The following is a 20,383-nucleotide window of genomic DNA, read 5'->3' on the forward strand; positions in this document are numbered from 1 at the left end:
ACGGTGTCTTCGTGCTGCCATCCTTTTCCTTGTCAGGCATCAAATGTGCAAACCCAAAATCCACAATCTTAATAACTGAATCTTCAGAAGAATCCTTGAACAAGAGATTCCGTGAAAAGATGTTTAGATTAGAATGGCCTCGGAGAAGGATAATATCTGAATGGAATAAATTCATACTTTTTATTATAAAGGCCATACAAATGATGGAGATCAATAATATTCCATGCAATAAATTCTTTAAAATAAGCAGATGGAAAATCAATGCAAAAAAACTTCCTTTTTTTCACCTTTCCTTTCTTTTCTTTTCTGTCTATCCTCAACACCAACCACTTTTCTATTTTTATTCCCTCCCATTCCATTAATTCCCAACATATTTCTTCTCCCTCTCCTAACTCTTCACCCCTGTCTGGCTTTAGGTCTCCGTGAACACTGATGCCTTTCCTGTGCACGTAGTGAACTGCTGACACCAGGTTCCTCACGACGACCGAAGCCCGAGGCGAGCCTCTGTGAACCTCTCGTGTTTCCTGATCCTCTGAAGCAGCCAGCTCTCCACCTCCAAGGAGCTCCATCACAATGTAGGTGTGTGCCTGTGAAACCAACATGAATTAGATACAGGCATACAATGATTAAATGCAAGGAAAAGAAAATAATATGATCTTAAACTAATTGTTACTTAAATCATTTTGTGTCAAAACGATTTAATATCAATGACATCTCCAAAAGAAAGAGTGAGTGAAGTTGAAAGTAGTGATAGGTGAGGAAAGCTACTTGGATGGTAGTACTTGGATGGGGTAGAGAAGTGTGTGTTAAAGACATCATGCAGTTGAACAAGCAACAAGGAAAGGTCTAGATAATTATTTGACCAACAGAACCATGTCTGTCCGCTTGAATGGGGCAATATCTAAAGACCAGAAAGTGAACTATGGAGTCCCACAAGGCTCAATTCTTGGCCCGCTATTGTTCGGCATTTATGTAAATGATCTGTCAGAGCACGTTAATGGTTTCATAGTGCAATACGCGGATGATACTCAAATATTACACAAAGGCACAGTTAACAACATCCATCAACTCATTAATGATGCTGAAACAACTCTAAGACAATGTAAACGCTATTTTCTGAGTAATGGCCTACTTTTAAATCCAAGTAAAACGCAATGTATTTTCCTAGGCAATCGCCAACTCCTAGCTAAGATTCCTCCTGACACTACCATACATTTTGATGGAGAGAACATACTTTCAAGTTATCATGTTAAGAATTTAGGAGTGTATTTTGATAAATATATGTTGTTTGATGTTCATTTAAATGAGTTACAGAAGAAGGTGACAGGCATATTAATGTATATAAATCGAATTAGTAAATGTTTTGATAAACCCACACGAATTCTTGTTACTCAATCACTTGCATTAAGCACAATATATTACTGCATTCAAGTGTGGGGATCAACAAACGAAACTCTTCTGTGTAAGGCCCAAAAACTTCAAAACTTTGCAGCTAAAGTAGCAGTGGGAGGTGGCAGGAAATATGACCGTGCATCACCTTTCCTTAAAGAACTTAAATGGCTCAGGGTTAAGGAGAAACATATGTTTGACATTTGCGAAGATGTTATCCTGATGGCTTTCTATCCTTTTTATCTTTTAATACTGTAAATGATGTGACAAACAGTAAAACTAGACAAAGAAACAACTTGCATGTTCCCCGGACCAGAACAGACAGCGGTGCCAGGGACCTCACTGTGTTGGGTCCTAAGTTGTGGAACCAACTCCCATCCACCATCACCCTGTCTCAAAATCTAAACAGTTTTAAGACTAACCTCAGGAAACATTTCCAATCTGCAAATATTATATAAATATTTTAGACATATGTTAGAAAACGCACAGTGATGAAGCTTTACACCCATATTTTATCCAGCATTTTATGGTCTTATTATCATTTAAACATAATTTTAAGGACATTCATGTATTTTATTTTACTTAGAGGTAGACATTGCACTTTAGTGTAGAAATACTATTTTAGTTACCATGATTATTTTATACTCTTAATATTTTTTGATGACAACATTCTGCAATTTAATCATTTAGTAGTATACTAAGATATTTCAATCTACAGTTTAGTTTTATGACCTCCATATTTATGTAAAGCTATGTGAAATATAATGTACTTAATAACCACTTTCGTGGAATAAAGAATCTGAATCTGAATCTGAATCTATCCCTCACAGGGGAAGACATCAGCCATGCATACTTATATTATTACTACTGCTACTACTATGACAATTTATTTACCTTTACTGTCAAAATCACGCTGAGACAATTCACCAAAAATTCAAGTATGTTTTAATGCTTTCACTGATACAAACCAATTTACAGCACCAGAAGTAATGCATGAAATCTTTATAATAATCATCTACGTGAAAGAAGGGGATTAAAAAGAATGGATTTTGCAATTTGTACCCAGTTTAAAGATTAGAGATGGCTGTAGAACAAGTAAAAATGTCTCAAAGTGATTAGTGGTTAAGGAAAGATGTAGCAAACAGCAGCAGCAGCAGTCAAAGAGTTAATAGTGAAGAATTAAAATTAGCAAGTAAATCAGCAACAGCAGAATAGAAAGTGGGTACTAACCTTAAAGCTACAAGCCAATAATAGGTTGGTTGTGGAAGGTCTTCTGTCTGGTGACATCTTGAAAAGGCTGCTGCTGTCGCTGATGACACTGTCAGTGAAGAGAATTGATGGAGCAACGTAGGAGTAGCCCTGAAATAATAATGTAACAATACTATCTTTGGAAGAGTACACACACTCATATAAATACATACATACATTCATACATATACATATACAATTAAGTCTTATTTGGGTACTTACATTGAACATTTTCTCAACATCTGGAGGAACGATTGCTGGAGAATCCTGTGGTATCATTGCAGTGAACTCTTCAGAAAAATTACTAACATCTAACTCAGTACTGATTCTTGGTACAAAGGGAGCAGGTACTTTCTTTTGAGCAAGGTCATCCCAATTCAATTTCTGTCAGGAAAAAAAAGGAATTACCACTTATTACAACCAAACCACATCAATTTTTTTTTCTTTCTAAATGTATCTAAAAGTTACATCAGTATAACCCACTTGGTCATTAGGTCACAACCACTACTACTAAAGACAACATGACTTCAAGGTAATCTTTCAAAGGAAAATATGAAAGGATGGTATTTCTACCTCCATTCCTGTTTCTCATTTACAGACTGGTAAGCAAAGGATGAAGGAAAGTGAATAAAAGAACAGGTATAGAGAGAGGATGACCAGCTTAGTTCAGATCACCCATGTTGCAGCTAAATTTGTACTGTATGAGTGAGCAGCCTCAATACAAACCTTAAAAAATACATGGTACACCCTACAAACAAACAAACAAACAAACAAACAAAAATAAATAAATAGATAATAGGATAAAAAAAAATTGAAAAAAAAATAATAATAAAAACAAACTGAAAATATATAAACCAATACAAAACACAACAAACCCACATACCACCAAACAAGACAGAGTGGAACCTCGCAGGGACGCCGATGATGTGCTGGTAATACGTGACACAGGAGAGCAGAGAGGAATACAAGCCGCTGGAGTCGTGCTTGGAATAATAGTCGAGGAGAGCAGGAAACAGAGCCAGCACCACCGTGAAGCCGAGCAGGTCCAGGATCAGACTGCCGAATACCACCTTGCTTGTCCGTGCGTTCCTCTGCGGGTGTTAGGTTCGGTTAGGTTATGTGAGGTTAGGTTAGGTTAAGTTAGGTTAGGTTAGCATATGTTAGGTAAGGGTAAGTTAGCATATGTTAGGTTAGGTTAGGTTAAGTTAGGTTAGGTTGGGTTGGGTTAGGTTAGGTTAAGTTAGCATATGTTAGGTTAGGTTAAGTTAGGTTAGGTTAGGTTAAGTTAGGTTAGGTTAAAAGAAGTTAGGTTAGGTTAAGTTAAGTCAATATTTAAGTTAAGTTAAGTTAAGCCAATATTTGTCACTCAACACTCATGGAACACTGCCTCCATGCACAAGTGTGTCGGGAAAATTATTTAAAGTCGTAAAAATGTTCTTGTTTTACTTTATTTATTTATTTATTTATTTTGTTTTATTTTTTGTATATATAGGAGGGACACACACACACACACACACACACATTCCCTCACAGAAACTTTTAAACACGTAGATATAATATAGCATTTTCTTCTTTACACACACACACACACACACACACACACACACACACACACAGACAGACAGCACTATATTCCTCTCACAACATGTAACCTTCTTACGTATCACAAACTTCCAAACTTCATTATCCTCTCACTTCCTCCTCCTGTGCTTTATTCCACTGCTTCCGTGGCGTGGGAGAGTGAGGGAGAGCGAGAGAGAGTTTTATCACCAGCTGGAAGGAAAGTACCGCTTTGTTTACATCTAAGAAGACGCGGATGTCACTTCTGTCAACAGGGTTACTAATACTGAGAGAGAGAGAGAGAGAGAGAGAGAGAGAGAGAGAGAGAGAGAGAGAGAGAGAGAGAGAGAGAGAGAGAGAGATTGTCATATAACCATTTTATACTCAAGATAATAAAAGACAGCAAGCGTTTAATTATTAATTTTCCAACTTTCTTCGCTTGTCTAACCTTTCTTCCACACTGCTGGTGATGGTGGTGGTGGTGGTGGTGGTCTTCCTGCTTCTCTATTTCGCCCCTCTACATTTGTATCTGAAAAAAAAAAGATTGTATTACTGAATCAACACCAATGAACACTTAACCTTACCTAACCTAAAGTGTACCTCTGTTTTTACCCTCTACCCATCACTACAACCTCCAGTACCTTCCCCTGCTAGGACTCCAACACCACAACACCTCGTACAGAGCCAGACATCCCACACACGTGCATCTAGAAGCTTCATACATCACAACACACGCTATAACACCCCTGACACGCTTCTACTATCACAGTCCCCCCTAAAACACTCCAGAACCTTTTATTTTACCTCCAGCACACCACTTCTACCCTCAAAGACCCAGTACTTATCTGCAACATGCCTTTAACATAACCAAAACACCTCAAAAGCAACTCCAACCACACTAAAACACCTTAAAAGACCTTAAACACTCCTAAACGCACAAAAAACACCCTAAACACATCGAAAGTGCACCAAAATATCCCCAAACACACTTAAAATACTCCAAAACTCACCCAATTGACTTTAAACGCATCGAAAACACACCGTACCTACCCAAAACACACTCAAACTCATCCATAACATTCTAAAACACACTTAAAACATCCCAAAACACTGAAAACGGCCCAAAACACACTTAAAACACCCCAAAACACCCACACTGACCTAAAATACCCACAAACGCACCCAAAATTCCCCGGTATCCACACAAAACACACCCAAACTCGTCCATAACATCCTAAAATACACTTGAAACATCAAAAAACATTGAAAACAGTCCCAAACACACTTAAAGCACTCCTAAACAAGCCTAAGACACCCCAAAACACACCAGGAACGCTAAATATTGACTCAAACATCACCAAATCCCTAAAACACACACTTCAACACCCTTTCAACACCTCCAGACACACTGCAACACTCCCTAAACACCTCCAGACACACTCCAACACCTCTTAAACACACCAAATACACTGGAAGCACTGTCAGGGAAGACAAATACTACCAAGACAGACAGGGCAGCAGGGAAAATTAAGCTAAATATTGTTTTCTTATCATTTTTCTGTTTTACCACCTCCTCTATTCCTTCTCCCTTCCTCTTCCTCCTCTATTTCTCTTATTTTCTTACTCATTCTACTCTTATCTACACGTCTGAGTTTAGAAACACGTGGAAACACCAGGAAAACACTGCAAAGTACGATAATTATTACCGAGGAGACAGCGGAGCCGATCAAGGTCCCTGGTCCATGATGGCGGCCGTGACGTCACGGCAATTTTACGTACCGTAACGGATTTCATTTCGAAATTGACCCCTCGAAAAAATGGAGCTAGGCTGGAATGCCTTATATATTCTGACTTGACAAATACTTAAAATAATATTCACAATATTAAAACAGCTTTAGCCTGAGTAGTATTTAAAAAATATCCAAATGAAATATGGAAAAAGTGTTGAAATATTCGGCACCATTTAAATCATTGAAAAGTCCACAACATTTGAATTTTTAGGAACGTAAAAATTTTTAAAAAATCTGAACTATCATCTTACACAATCAAAAGTGACCGGGAACAAGAAGTAAACAAATAAAACCGAAATTGTGTAAAAACCAAGTGTTGAACCTAAATACGATTAAAAACCACTGAAAAGTCCACCTATTTTGACTCAACAACAAGATAAAACACTTTAAAACATACAAACAATTTTTTCAAGCAATGAAAAGTTAGTTACAAGCTCAAATAGAGAGACAATAACACAAAAAGTGTTGTAATAACAACTTTTAACAGGACCATAAACCATTTTTAAAGTCCACTTATTTCTCTCAACAGGAACCAAAAAACAATTTAAAAATCATAAGCAATTTTTAGAAATACAAAAGACGTAGTTAGAACGTGAAATAAAAAATCAAGTTTGTCAAAATACTGCTAAAAAAAACACCCCGCATTTTCGGCAAGCAACACAAAATTGAACACAACTCAACACAAGCCACGAAAATACTTCTAAAGCAAATAATTATTTTTATAAACCATAAAAAACATGCTATACCAGCAGAATAAAGAAGTTAAGAAAAAAATTAAAAAATATTGGAACCCACAGGTTGAAGCAGGTTGGCAGAGGTAGCCAGGCATCATGGCGGCCCTTGTCAGTGGAGAGAACGGCCGCTATTTTGCCTGTTATTCTTCCATCGTAACTAAATGAGGCAATGGCAGATATATCTAGCTAGCGGATATGAAAGCCTAGTTATGTGGCTCCACTTAGTGACGTGTTAGGCTTACAATAAGTGAGAAATGAAGCAGATATTGGCGGACAAATGGGGAAGGCTGCCTCCACCTCAGCTGATAACATTAGATAAGTGTATTTTTTTGACGTTTTTATAATTCCTGTCATGGTTAATTAGTAAGAGTTTTGTGGTGGAGGCTTGGAGCGCTTGTGGCACCGTGGAATGCTGGGTCACGTCAATATATTCCTAACCAGGTGCAAAAACATGAAATACGAGGCTCAACAATAAACAGTAAGGTTAACCACTGACCTGACAGCCCTGTGTTGTTGTTGTTGTGGGTGACACGTAACAACACTATCACAGTTACCGCCTGTTACATCACACTGTGCAAATTAGCTGGCTGGACAAGTGGTGGGCCGGTTTCTTACCAATATTATCCCTTGTGGCACTGCAGGCACCTCCCGGCAGGCACCAAGCTTGCACCAGCACACGCAGGCACCCACCACGGCCCCTGTCACTGTCTTGTTCTGCGAAAATACGTTAAATAAAGCACCAGTTTATGGCACCCTTTTAACCTAGTGCCTTGTGTCTGACGTCTGGTTGTGTCGTCCGTCCCAGCCTGCTCCGCACAGTACGCAAGCCAACCTATCCACAAGACACTTTTAGCTTTCAATAACAAGCACCAACTTCTTTTATATTATACTAAACTAATAGAAAATTAAATATAAAGAATTATAAGCGTGTAAAAATAAATCTCAGGCCATTATAACTGTAATTGTCAAAGTATCTAGATGTTACTGATTGAAGCGCCAAATTCAAACTGGTCCTGGCGGGTCTTGCACTGCAATGTCTCGTCCCTTGTGTGGCGTAATGTGAAATCATTGAAAAGCTTGTGTGAATTGAAGGCTTGGCTTAATACTGTGTTATATCTCAGCTTATCATTATTAAGTATTTACCATTTGACGTTAAAAAACAACAATACTCCACAGAGATATCCAAGTATAACAGAGGCTTCCATACTGTAGCTAATGATCAACAGAGAATTACCAGCCTTTCTCTGTGTGTCAAGGAGAGCCCTTAGGGAAACGTTCGTGTGCGTGTGTGTGTGTGTGTGTGTGTGTGGTATGGAAAGATATAATTGCTTAAAAAATAAGTACAGCCTCTCTCTCTCTCTCTCTCTCTCTCTCTCTCTCTCTCTCTCTCTCTCTCTCTCTCTCTCTCTCTCTCTCTCTCTCTCTCTCTCTCTCTCTCTCTCTCTCTCTCTCTCTCTCTCTCTCTCTCTCTCTCTCTCTCTCTCTCTCTCTCTCTCTCTCTCTCTCTCTACGTATTTTGCCTGTCTGCCCTCGTGTGTGTGTGTGTGTGTGTGTGTGTGTGTGTATCTCATTTATTTATTTAAGTTATTTTTCTTCTTCACGCAGATAGTAATTGACGAACACAACACACCACGTGGAGAGAAGCAAGGTGTGGAGTACCCAAGCCTCTCACAGTCCATGCTAGTAGACTCACCCTGCATGTGGAGATCTCCCAAAATGCACGGAGGTTATTCCAGAGCTGCAGGACAGAGTACTTGAGGCCATTGGTGAACAGAAAGCTGAGGTTGAACAAAGGTAGAGTAAAGATTACACTGACATTTGGGACATTGACGTTGTTTGTTACCAGTATTATATTGATTCCTTTTATTTCAGCCAAGAATTGATAGCTGCCCAAGGTGTAAGCAAGATTCACAATGATGAGGTCATTGTGACGTGTGCAATGTGTCCACTGGTCTTGGCCTTCCTGACCAAGGCAGCCACACAAAGGAAATTCCACGTTATTGTTGCCGAACGTGCCCCTAAATATGATGTAAGGTGTTTTATGCGTCTCTTTCACGTCATCGTGTCTGATGTGCACAATACATAACACAGGGACTGCCACATGTAGGGGTGATGGCTTCTTGCAGCTTCCTTTATTTTATTACGTTCTTATGTTCTCAATACATCTTTTACTTGTGCAGGGTCACCCAGTGGCAAAAGCTTTATGTACTGCTGGAATTGAGACAACATTAATTCAAGACTCTGCAGTGTTCCCCATCATGTCACGTGTCAACAAGGTCATCAAAGGTCATCGTTGGCACCGAGACGGTGGTGACCAACGGAGGCATTGAGACCTTTGTTGGTGCAGCCTCTCTTGCCTCACCACCAAAGTTTTATTCTGTTCCAGTAAGTTTTATTTGTTAGTCATTATCCTGATACCTCTTTCAGTGGGGCAGTATTTGAAACATATTTACTGTTGCAAATTGAACAGGGAAGGTATCACAAAAGTACATACCATTTTATTCTCACAGAAATTCTTGATTCCAGTTTTTGATACATTCCTTTTCCACATGTTTATTTCATGTAGGTGGATATACATTCCTCGTGTTGAGTGTTGGATGGTCCTTTCTCAAACCTCAACCTGTTGTTGTCTCATGTGGAGCTAGATACTATCAGATCAGTACCTATATAATATTGAAAATCATGGCATGAATTGTGCATTTTGCTTATTGTCACAAATCTTCATTTTCAGCTGTATGTGTGCACTCCCACATACAAATTTAGCTTGATGGGCTGTGAAGAAATAAGCCACCAAACCACCACTTCTATTATCCCAGAGGGAACAAAGTTTTGGCCGTCTGTAAATACTGCGCTGACTCAGCTAGATTACGTTCCTCCAGAAAATGTCACCAGTTTGATAACTAACAAGTGAGTTTGTGTTGTTCATATGACTGTGTGGTCCTTTCAAGGTGTGATGTTGGGGGTTCATTTAATTTTTTTCATTTGCTTTCCTTGTTGGGCCTGGGCTGACCTCAGGAGACATCAGTATTTGTCAGCTTTATGCACAAACTGTTATTTAGCACTGTACTTCATCTCCCAGTAAAACTTCTGATCCTAAATGCATCAAATGAAAGGCCTTTATGTTTTACTTATGAGTGAGATAAACAACTTACTCAATTTATTATACAGTAAAATCCCTCTCATCCGGCATTCCAGTATCCGGCAGCTTCAAGTATCCGGCACATTTTTCCCCGAGCCTTAAAATCAATAAAAAATCAACGTGTGCTCACAAAATCAATTAAAATTCCCACGCGAGGCATACTCCGTCCCCTTGCCACCACAGCGCACTGCTTCGCGCCACCCGCAGCCCACTGCACTGTGTTTACTCAGTGACTCAGTCCCGCGTGTGCACTGTTTATCGCCCGACGCCTTCATCACGCCTAAAGTTGTAGAAAAAAGGAAGTGTGTTGTGCTTACACTTAAGCAGCTGATCAGATCAGCTGATCATCATTGTTGTGGTAAGATGCGTGAGTGTAGGGTGGTCATCGTGGACATAATTTCACTTCTATTCAAGTGTCCGGCACGTCGGCGGTCCCGTTGATGCCGGACAAGAGGGATTTTACTGTACCCTGTTTATCTTGCACATCTACTCACTTAGCTTTAAATAATGGCTGCTGACCATTTAAATCTCTTTTATTTCAGTCGAGGTACTGCACCATCCTACGTGTACCGGCAGCTTAGCGAACTGTACCGTCCCACTTCTTGTGATCTCTAAGGTAACAGCTTTAATCCTTGCAAATAAGGAATAAGAGAAAAGAGACACACCTGCCATTTGTACTGTTATGCTGTAGTGTTCTGTCATTTTTTTCCTCTTTTATCCTAGAACCATTTTTGGTCATTCATGTTTATAAAAATTATTATACAAAAATGTTGAGCTTAATATGTTTGGTGTAGTTTTTTGTAACATGTGTTATTGTTAATGTGTGTGGTTCCCCTCAGGAAGAATGTTGCAGTATTAGCAGTAATGTTACAGCCAATGGAAGTGTCTGTATTGTGCTTTGGTGGGAGGTTAATTTGATGTATTTTTAGAGTTGTGCAGGATATAGCAAGCCCTCAAAATAAAGAAAATAACTATAGAAAACACTCCTTGTATTGAAAACACCACTGCAGAGAAATCTCTAATGAAACAGGAAACCCTACATTCAGTACTGTGTGGTTGTTGCACTAACACTGAGCTAAATGCCTTTTGGATGGTTGTACACTAAAAATAATGTAAAAATCCCTATAAACAACTGTCCCTGCATTAAAAACCTTTCATCACAAAATTACACACAAGATACTCAACCAGTGCATGAATGTTCAAGCGGTACCATGAAGATATGAGGCTTTTGGCACTGTTTGAAGGTTTTGAGGAGTAACAAACAGGACTTAAACAGAAAGAAGCACTCACTGCTAATGTTTAAGCTTGTGAATGTTGTTTAGGTGGTCTGTGTAAGGAAGAAACAACACTCTATGGTGTGGTACTGCTGGTGAATGCCATGGTGGAACACATACAGGAAATGGCCACATCTCTGGTTGCAGGGCACAACAACACCCACTTTATAACCTGTACCTGTGAATAACAGGATGTAACAGAGGCGCTGCATAGTGAACAGTGAAGCACGGTGTCTTCGTGCTGCCATCCTTTTCCTTGTCAGGCATCAAATGTGCAAACCCAAAATCCACAATCTTAATAACTGAATCTTCAGAAGAATCCTTGAACAAGAGATTCCGTGAAAAGATAATTAGATTAGAATGGCCTCGGAGAAGGATAATATCTGAATGGAATAAATTCATACTTTTTATTATAAAGGCCATACAAATGATGGAGATCAATAATATTCCATGCAATAAATTCTTTAAAATAAGCAGATGGAAAATCAATGCAAAAAAACTTCCTTTTTTTCACCTTTCCTTTCTTTTCTTTTCTGTCTATCCTCAACACCAACCACTTTTCTATTTTTATTCCCTCCCATTCCATTAATTCCCAACATATTTCTTCTCCCTCTCCTAACTCTTCACCCCTGTCTGGCTTTAGGTCTCCGTGAACACTGATGCCTTTCCTGTGCACGTAGTGAACTGCTGACACCAGGTTCCTCACGACGACCGAAGCCCGAGGCGAGCCTCTGTGAACCTCTCGTGTTTCCTGATCCTCTGAAGCAGCCAGCTCTCCACCTCCAAGGAGCTCCATCACAATGTAGGTGTGTGCCTGTGAAACCAACATGAATTAGATACAGGCATACAATGATTAAATGCAAGGAAAAGAAAATAATATGATCTTAAACTAATTGTTACTTAAATCATTTTGTGTCAAAACGATTTAATATCAATGACATCTCCAAAAGAAAGAGTGAGTGAAGTTGAAAGTAGTGATAGGTGAGGAAAGCTACTTGGATGGTAGTACTTGGATGGGGTAGAGAAGTGTGTGTTAAAGACATCATGCAGTTGAACAAGCAACAAGGAAAGGTCTAGATAATTATTTGACCAACAGAACCATGTCTGTCCGCTTGAATGGGGCAATATCTAAAGACCAGAAAGTGAACTATGGAGTCCCACAAGGCTCAATTCTTGGCCCGCTATTGTTCGGCATTTATGTAAATGATCTGTCAGAGCACGTTAATGGTTTCATAGTGCAATACGCGGATGATACTCAAATATTACACGAAGGCACAGTTAACAACATCCATCAACTCATTAATGATGCTGAAACAACTCTAAGACAATGTAAACGCTATTTTCTGAGTAATGGCCTACTTTTAAATCCAAGTAAAACGCAATGTATTTTCCTAGGCAATCGCCAACTCCTAGCTAAGATTCCTCCTGACACTACCATACATTTTGATGGAGAGAACATACTTTCAAGTTATCATGTTAAGAATTTAGGAGTGTATTTTGATAAATATATGTTGTTTGATGTTCATTTAAATGAGTTACAGAAGAAGGTGACAGGCATATTAATGTATATAAATCGAATTAGTAAATGTTTTGATAAACCCACACCAATTCTTGTTACTCAATCACTTGCATTAAGCACAATATATTACTGCATTCAAGTGTGGGGATCAACAAACGAAACTCTTCTGTGTAAGGCCCAAAAACTTCAAAACTTTGCAGCTAAAGTAGCAGTGGGAGGTGGCAGGAAATATGACCGTGCATCACCTTTCCTTAAAGAACTTAAATGGCTCAGGGTTAAGGAGAAACATATGTTTGACATTTGCGAAGATGTTATCCTGATGGCTTTCTATCCTTTTTATCTTTTAATACTGTAAATGATGTGACAAACAGTAAAACTAGACAAAGAAACAACTTGCATGTTCCCCGGACCAGAACAGACAGCGGTGCCAGGGACCTCACTGTGTTGGGTCCTAAGTTGTGGAACCAACTCCCATCCACCATCACCCTGTCTCAAAATCTAAACAGTTTTAAGACTAACCTCAGGAAACATTTCCAATCTGCAAATATTACATAAATATTTTAGACATATGTTAGAAAACGCACAGTGATGAAGCTTTACACCCATATTTTATCCAGCATTTTATGGTCTTATTATCATTTAAACATAATTTTAAGGACATTCATGTATTTTATTTTACTTAGAGGTAGACATTGCACTTTAGTGTAGAAATACTATTTTAGTTACCATGATTATTTTATACTCTTAATATTTTTTGATGACAACATTCTGCAATTTAATCATTTAGTAGTATACTAAGATATTTCAATCTACAGTTTAGTTTTATGACCTCCATATTTATGTAAAGCTATGTGAAATATAATGTACTTAATAACCACTTTCGTGGAATAAAGAATCTGAATCTGAGAGAGATTGTCATATAACCATTTTATACTCAAGATAATAAAAGACAGCAAGCGTTTAATTATTAATTTTCCAACTTTCTTCGCTTGTCTAACCTTTCTTCCACACTGCTGGTGGTGGTGGTGGTGGTGGTGGTGGTCTTCCTGCTTCTCTATTTCGTCCCTCTACATTTGTATCTGAAAAAAAAAAGATTGTATTACTGAATCAACACCAATGAACGCTTAACCTTACCTAACCTAAAGTGTACCTCTGTTTTTACCCTCTACCCATCACTACAACCTCCAGTACCTTCCCCTGCTAGGACTCCAACACCACAACACCTCGTACAGACCCAGACATCGCCCCCACATGCATCTAGAAGCTTCATACATCACAACACACGCTATAACACCCCTGACACGCTTCTACTATCACAGTCCCCCCTTAAACACTCCAGAACCTTTTATTTTACCTCCAGCACACCACTTCTACCCTCAAAGACCCAGTACTTATCTGCAACATGCCTTTAACATAACCAAAACACCTCAAAAGCAACTCCAATCACACTAAAACACCTTAAAACACCTTAAACACTCCTAAACGCACAAAAAACACCCTAAACACATCGAAAGTGCACCAAAATATCCCCAAACACACTTAAAATACTCCAAAACTCACCCAATTGACTTAAAACGCATCGAAAACACACCGTACCTACCCAAAACACACTCAAACTCATCCATAACATCCTAAAACACACTTAAAACATCCCAAAACACTGAAAACGGCCCAAAACACACTTAAAACACCCCAAAACACCCACACTGACCTAAAATACCCACAAACGCACCCAAAATTCCCCGGTATCCACACAAAACACACCCAAACTCGTCCATAACATCCTAAAATACACTTGAAACATCACAAAACATTGAAAACAGTCCAAAACACACTTAAAGCACTCCTAAACAAGCCTAAGACACCCCAAAACACACCAGGAACGCTAAATATTGACTCAAACATCACCAAATCCCTAAAACACACACTTCAACACCCTTTCAACACCTCCAGACACACTGCAACACTCCCTAAACACCTCCAGACACACTCCAACACCTCTTAAACACACCAAATACACTGGAAGCACTGTCAGGGAAGACAAATACTACCAAGACAGACAGGGCAGCAGGGAAAATTAAGCTAAATATTGTTTTCTTATCATTTTTCTGTTTTACCACCTCCTCTATTCCTTCTCCCTTCCTCTTCCTCCTCTATTTCTCTTATTTTCTTACTCATTCTACTCTTATCTACACGTCTGAGTTTAGAAACACGTGGAAACACCAGGAAAACACTGCAAAATACGATCATTATTACCGAGGAGACAGCGGAGCCGATCAAGGGCCCGGGTCCATCATGGCGGATGTGACGTCACGGCTAATTTACGTACCGTAACGGATTTCATTTCGAAATTGACCCCTCGAAAAAATGGAGCTAGGCTGGAATGCCTTATATATTCTGACTTGACAAATACTTTAAAAAATATCCACAATATTATAACAGCTCCAGCTTGAGTAGTATTTAAAAAATATCCAAATGAAATATGGAAAAAGTGTTGAAATATTCGGCACCATTTAAATCATTGAAAACTCCACAGCATTTGAATTTTTAGGAACGTAAAAATTTTTTAAAAATCTGAACTATCATCTTACACCATCAAAAGTTACCTGGAACAAGAATAAACAAATAAAACCGAAATTGTGTAAAAAACAAGTGTTGGAACCTAATTACGATTAAAAACCACTGGAAAGTCCACCTATTTTGACTCAACAACAAGATAAAACACTTTAAAACATACAAACTATTTTTTCAGGCATTAAAAAGTTAGTTACAAGCTCAAATAGAGACACAATAACACAAAAAGTGTTATAATCACAACTTTTAACAGGACCATAAACCATTTTTAAAACCCACTTATTCCTCTCAACAGGAACCAAAAAACAATTTAAAAATCATAAGCAATTTTTAGAAATACAAAAGACGTAATTAGAGCGTGAAATAAAAAACCAAGTTTGTCAAAATAGCGTCAAAAAAACACCCCACATTTTCGTCAATCAACACAAAATTGGACACAAGTCAACACAAGCAGCGAAAACACTTCTAAAGCAAATAATTATTTTTCTAAACCATAAAAACATGCTATACTACCAAAATAAAGAAGTTAAGAAAAATACCCAAAAAATATTGGAACCCACAGATTCAAACAGGTAGCCAGGCATCATGGCGGCCCTTGCCAGTGGAGAGGACGGCCGCTATTTTGCCTGTTATTCTTCCATCGTAACTAAATGAGGCAATGGCGGATATATCTAGCTAGCGGATATGAAAGCCTTGTCATGTGGCTCCACTTAGTGACGTGTTAGGCTTACAATAAGTGACAAATAAAGCAGATATTGGCGGATAAATGGGGAAGGCTGCCTCCACCTCAGCTGATAACATAAGGCAAGTGGATTTTTTTTACGTTTTTCTAATTCCTGTCATGGTTAATTAGTAAGAGTTTTGTGGTGGAGGCTTGGAGCGCTTGTGGCACCGTGGAATGCTGCGTCACATCAATATATTGCTAACGAGGTGCAAAAACATGAAATACCAGGCTTAACAATAAACCTGACAGCCCTGTGTTGTTGTTGTTGTTGTTGTTGTTGTTGTGGGTGACAGGTAACAACACTATCACAGTCACCGCCTGTTACATCAGACTGTGCAAATTAGCTGGCTGGACAAGGGGTGGGCGGGTTTCTTACCAATATTAGCCTTGGTGGCCCTGTAGGCACCTCCCTGTAGGCACCTCCCGGAAGGCACCAAGCTTGCACCAGCACACGCAGGCACCCACGGCCCTGTCACTGTCTTGTTCTGGCAAAATACATTAAATAAAGCCACAGTTTATGGCACCCTTTGAACACAGTGCCTTTCTGTGTCACGTCTGGTGCTGTGTTGTCCTCCCTTGGCCTGCTCTGCACAGTACGGACACAAACCTATCCACAACACACTTTTACCTTTCAATAACAACCACCAACTTCTTTTATATTATACTAAACTAATAGAAAATTAAATATAAAGAATTATAAGCGTGTAAAAATAAATCTCAGGCCATTATCACTGTAATTGTCAAAGTATGTAGACGTTTACTGATTGAAGCGCCAAATTCAAACTGGTCGTGGCTTACACTGCAATGTCTCGTCCCTTGTGTGGCGTAATGTGCAATCATTGAAAAGCTTGTGTGAATTAAAGGCTTGGCTTAATACTGTTATATCTTACCTTATCGTTATTAAATATTTACCATTTGACGTTAAAAAACAACAATACTTCACAGAGATATCGAAGTATAACAGAGGCTTCCATACTGTAGCTAATGATCAACAGAGAATTACCAGCCTTTCTCTGTGTGTCAAGGAGAGCCCACCTGCATGTACTGAATATATGTTTTTAATTAGTCTTTTGTGATTAATCTTTTTAATATATCTGCGCCAATGTAAACTAGTATGTGCTTAGAAGGCTTACCAATGTGTGGGTGTTGGTGGGTTTGGTGCTACTCAAAGGGAACACGTGCTGGAGATGTCTGTGAAGCAGTGATGTACAAATAACTGAGCGTATTTCAATTCACATAAGTATCCCATAAAAATAAAAAACTGACCTCCGTTTTCTCTCAAGAACGTAAACATTTAAGCGTATTTCAATTCACATAAGTATCCCATAAAAAAAAAAAAAAAAAACTGACCTCCTTTTATTGTTGTTATCATCATTATTCTTGCTTTTTTATTTATTTTTCATTCTCTTCCTTGTTTCCTCATCTCTCTCTCTCTCTCTCTCTCTCTCTCTCTTGAAAGATTCCGCCCTAGAGATATAGAACACACACACACAGTGATGTAACGCCCTTAGGGAAACGTTCGTGTGCGTGTGTGTGTGGTATGGAAAGATATAATTGCTTAAGTACAGCCTCTCTCTCTCTCTCTCTCTCTCTCTCTCTCTCTACGTATTTTGCCTGTCTGTCCTCGTGTGTGTGTGTGTGTGTGTATCTCATTTATTTATTTAAGTTATTTTTCTTCTTCACGCAGATAGTAATTGATGAACACAACACACCACGTGGAGAGAAGCAAGGTGTGGAGTACCCAAGCCTCTCACAGTCCATGCTAGTAGACTCACCCTGCATGTGGAGATCTCCCAAAATGCACGGAGGTTATTCCAGAGCTGCAGGACAGAGTACTTGAGGCCATTGGTGAACAGAAAGCTGAGGTTGAACAAAGGTAGAGTAAAGATTACACTGACATTTGGGACATTGACGTTGTTTGTTACCAGTATTATATTGATTCCTTTTATTTCAGCCAAGAATTGATAGCTGCCCAAGGTGTAAGCAAGATTCACAATGATGAGGTCATTGTGACGTGTGCAATGTGTCCACTGGTCTTGGCCTTCCTGACCAAGGCAGCCACACAAAGGAAATTCCACGTTATTGTTGCCGAACGTGCCCCTAAATATGATGTAAGGTGTTTTATGCGTCTCTTTCACGTCATCGTGTCTGATGTGCACAATACATAACACAGGGACTGCCACATGTAGGGGTGATGGCTTCTTGCAGCTTCCTTTATTTTATTACGTTCTTATGTTCTCAATACATCTTTTACTTGTGCAGGGTCACCCAGTGGCAAAAGCTTTATGTACTGCTGGAATTGAGACAACATTAATTCAAGACTCTGCAGTGTTCCCCATCATGTCACGTGTCAACAAGGTCATCAAAGGTCATCGTTGGCACCGAGACGGTGGTGACCAACGGAGGCATTGAGACCTTTGTTGGTGCAGCCTCTCTTGCCTCACCACCAAAGTTTTATTCTGTTCCAGTAAGTTTTATTTGTTAGTCATTATCCTGATACCTCTTTCAGTGGGGCAGTATTTGAAACATATTTACTGTTGCAAATTGAACAGGGAAGGTATCACAAAAGTACATACCATTTTATTCTCACAGAAATTCTTGATTCCAGTTTTTGATACATTCCTTTTCCACATGTTTATTTCATGTAGGTGGATATACATTCCTCGTGTTGAGTGTTGGATGGTCCTTTCTCAAACCTCAACCTGTTGTTGTCTCATGTGGAGCTAGATACTATCAGATCAGTACCTATATAATATTGAAAATCATGGCATGAATTGTGCATTTTGCTTATTGTCACAAATCTTCATTTTCAGCTGTATGTGTGCACTCCCACATACAAATTTAGCTTGATGGGCTGTGAAGAAATAAGCCACCAAACCACCACTTCTATTATCCCAGAGGGAACAAAGTTTTGGCCGTCTGTAAATACTGCGCTGACTCAGCTAGATTACGTTCCTCCAGAAAATGTCACCAGTTTGATAACTAACAAGTGAGTTTGTGTTGTTCATATGACTGTGTGGTCCTTTCAAGGTGTGATGTTGGGGGTTCATTTAATTTTTTCATTTGCTTTCCTTGTTGGGCCTGGGCTGACCTCAGGAGACATCAGTATTTGTCAGCTTTATGCACAAACTGTTATTTAGCACTGTACTTCATCTCCCAGTAAAACTTCTGATCCTAAATGCATCAAATGAAAGGCCTTTATGTTTTACTTATGAGTGAGATAAACAACTTACTCAATTTATTATACAGTAAAATTTCTCTCATCCGGCAGCTTCAAGTATCCGGCACATTTGTCCCCGAGCCTTAAAATCAATAAAAAATCAATGTGTACTCAGAAAATCAATTAAAATTCCCACGCGAGGCATACTCCATACTCCATACTTCATCACGCCTAAAGTTGTAGAAAAAAGGAAGTGTGTTGTGCTTACACTTAAGCAGCTGATCAGATCAGCTGATCATTGTTGTGGTAAGATGCGTGAGTGTAGGGTGGTCGTTGTGGACATAATTTCACTTCTATTCAAGTATCCGGCACGTCGGCGGTCCCGTTGATGCCGGATAAGAGGGATTTTACTGTACCCTGTTTATCTTGCACATCTACTCACTTAGCTTTAAATAATGGCTGCTGACCATTTAAATCTCTTTTATTTCAGTCGAGGTACTGCACCATCCTACGTGTACCGGCAGCTTAGCGAACTGTACCGTCCCACTTCTTGTGATCTCTAAGGTAACAGCTTTAATCCTTGCAAATAAGGAATAAGAGAAAAGAGACACACCTGCCATTTGTACTGTTATGCTGTAGTGTTCTGTCATTTTTTTTCCTCTTTTATCCTAGAACCATTTTTGGTCATTCATGTTTCTAAAAATTATTATACAAAAATGTTGAGCTTAATATGTTTGGTGTAGTTTTTTGTAACATGTGTTATTGTTAATGTGTGTGGTTCCCCTCAGGAAGAATGTTGCAGTATTAGCAGTAATGTTACAGCCAATGGAAGTGTCTGTATTGTGCTTTGGTGGGAGGTTAATTTGATGTATTTTTAGAGTTGTGCAGGATATTATAGCAAGCCCTCAAAATAAAGAAAATAACTATAGAAAACACTCCTTGTATTGAAAACACCACTGCAGAGAAATCTCTAATGAAACAGGAAACCCTACATTCAGTACTGTGTGGTTGTTGCACTAACACTGAGCTAAATGCCTTTTGGATGGTTGTACACTAAAAATAATGTAAAAATGCCTATAAACAACTGTCCCTGCATTAAAAACCTTTCATCATAAAATTACACACAAGATACTCAACCAGTGCATGAATGTTCAAGCGGTACCATTTGCTCCCTTCTGCACAGCTTGCAGCAACACTTCTGGCGCTGCATAGTGAACAGTGAAGCACGGTGTCTTCGTGCTGCCATCCTTTTCCTTGTCAGGCATCAAATGT

At 39.0% G+C, this 20,383-nt stretch overlaps 1 protein-coding gene and 3 long non-coding RNA genes across 15 annotated transcripts in view; 1 reads left to right on the top strand and 3 right to left on the bottom strand.

Moving 5' to 3' along the window:
• The window catches only part of LOC135090510 (uncharacterized), a 38,608-nt gene extending 21,998 nt beyond the window's left edge, over window positions 1-16,610 (bottom strand). The window contains exons 1-3 of one of the 5 annotated variants that reach the window (XR_010262010.1): window positions 16,328-16,610; window positions 13,652-13,732; window positions 4,298-4,410 (exon numbers count right to left, since the gene is read on the bottom strand). This is a non-coding gene — a long non-coding RNA (uncharacterized LOC135090510). Of the gene's footprint in view, window positions 1-4,289; window positions 4,411-4,645; window positions 4,727-7,336; window positions 8,042-13,651; window positions 13,733-16,327 lie in introns of those variants that run through there. The other 4 variants (XR_010262011.1, XR_010262013.1, XR_010262015.1 and 1 more) reach the window with 4 other exon arrangements.
• On the bottom strand, window positions 114-3,688 carry LOC135090498 (uncharacterized). Its single transcript, XM_063987319.1, has 4 exons — window positions 3,521-3,688; window positions 2,860-3,021; window positions 2,620-2,748; window positions 114-587 (listed from the first exon to the last, which is right to left on the bottom strand). Exons 2-4 carry the CDS (start codon window positions 2,914-2,916, stop codon window positions 129-131), a joined length of 645 nt encoding a protein of 214 aa, XP_063843389.1. The 5' UTR covers window positions 2,917-3,021; window positions 3,521-3,688; the 3' UTR covers window positions 114-128.
• LOC135090504 (uncharacterized) lies at window positions 6,802-20,046 on the top strand. 8 transcript variants are annotated; one of them, XR_010261989.1, is made up of 6 exons: window positions 15,781-16,035; window positions 17,643-17,827; window positions 17,906-18,067; window positions 18,214-18,418; window positions 18,765-18,940; window positions 19,602-20,046. It is a non-coding gene; the product is annotated as an uncharacterized LOC135090504 (long non-coding RNA). The 8 variants fall into 8 exon arrangements; XR_010261986.1 differs by having other exon boundaries at window positions 17,906-18,062; XR_010261984.1 differs by lacking the exon at window positions 15,781-16,035 and adding an exon at window positions 6,802-6,887 and having other exon boundaries at window positions 17,639-18,062.
• On the bottom strand, window positions 11,528-13,645 carry LOC135090516 (uncharacterized). Its single transcript, XR_010262024.1, has 2 exons — window positions 13,051-13,645; window positions 11,528-11,948 (listed from the first exon to the last, which is right to left on the bottom strand). It is a non-coding gene; the product is annotated as an uncharacterized LOC135090516 (long non-coding RNA).
• Window positions 20,047-20,383: the final 337 nt, after the last annotated feature.

The sequence above is a fragment of the Scylla paramamosain genome, chromosome 35 (genome assembly GCF_035594125.1).
Source record: "Scylla paramamosain isolate STU-SP2022 chromosome 35, ASM3559412v1, whole genome shotgun sequence".
NCBI lineage: Eukaryota > Metazoa > Arthropoda > Malacostraca > Decapoda > Portunidae > Scylla > Scylla paramamosain.

Excerpts from the sequence above, each read along its gene's own strand:
- LOC135090498 (XM_063987319.1), bottom strand. The coding sequence starts at position 2,916 with ATGATACCACAGGATTCTCCAGCAATCGTTCCTCCAGATGTTGAGAAA. Across the intron at positions 2,749-2,859 it reads ATGTTGAGAAAATGTTCAAT|GGCTACTCCTACGTTGCTCC; the intron begins GTAAGTACCCAA and ends TTATTATTTCAG. Across the intron at positions 588-2,619 it reads TATTGGCTTGTAGCTTTAAG|GCACACACCTACATTGTGAT; the intron begins GTTAGTACCCAC and ends TTGGTTTCACAG.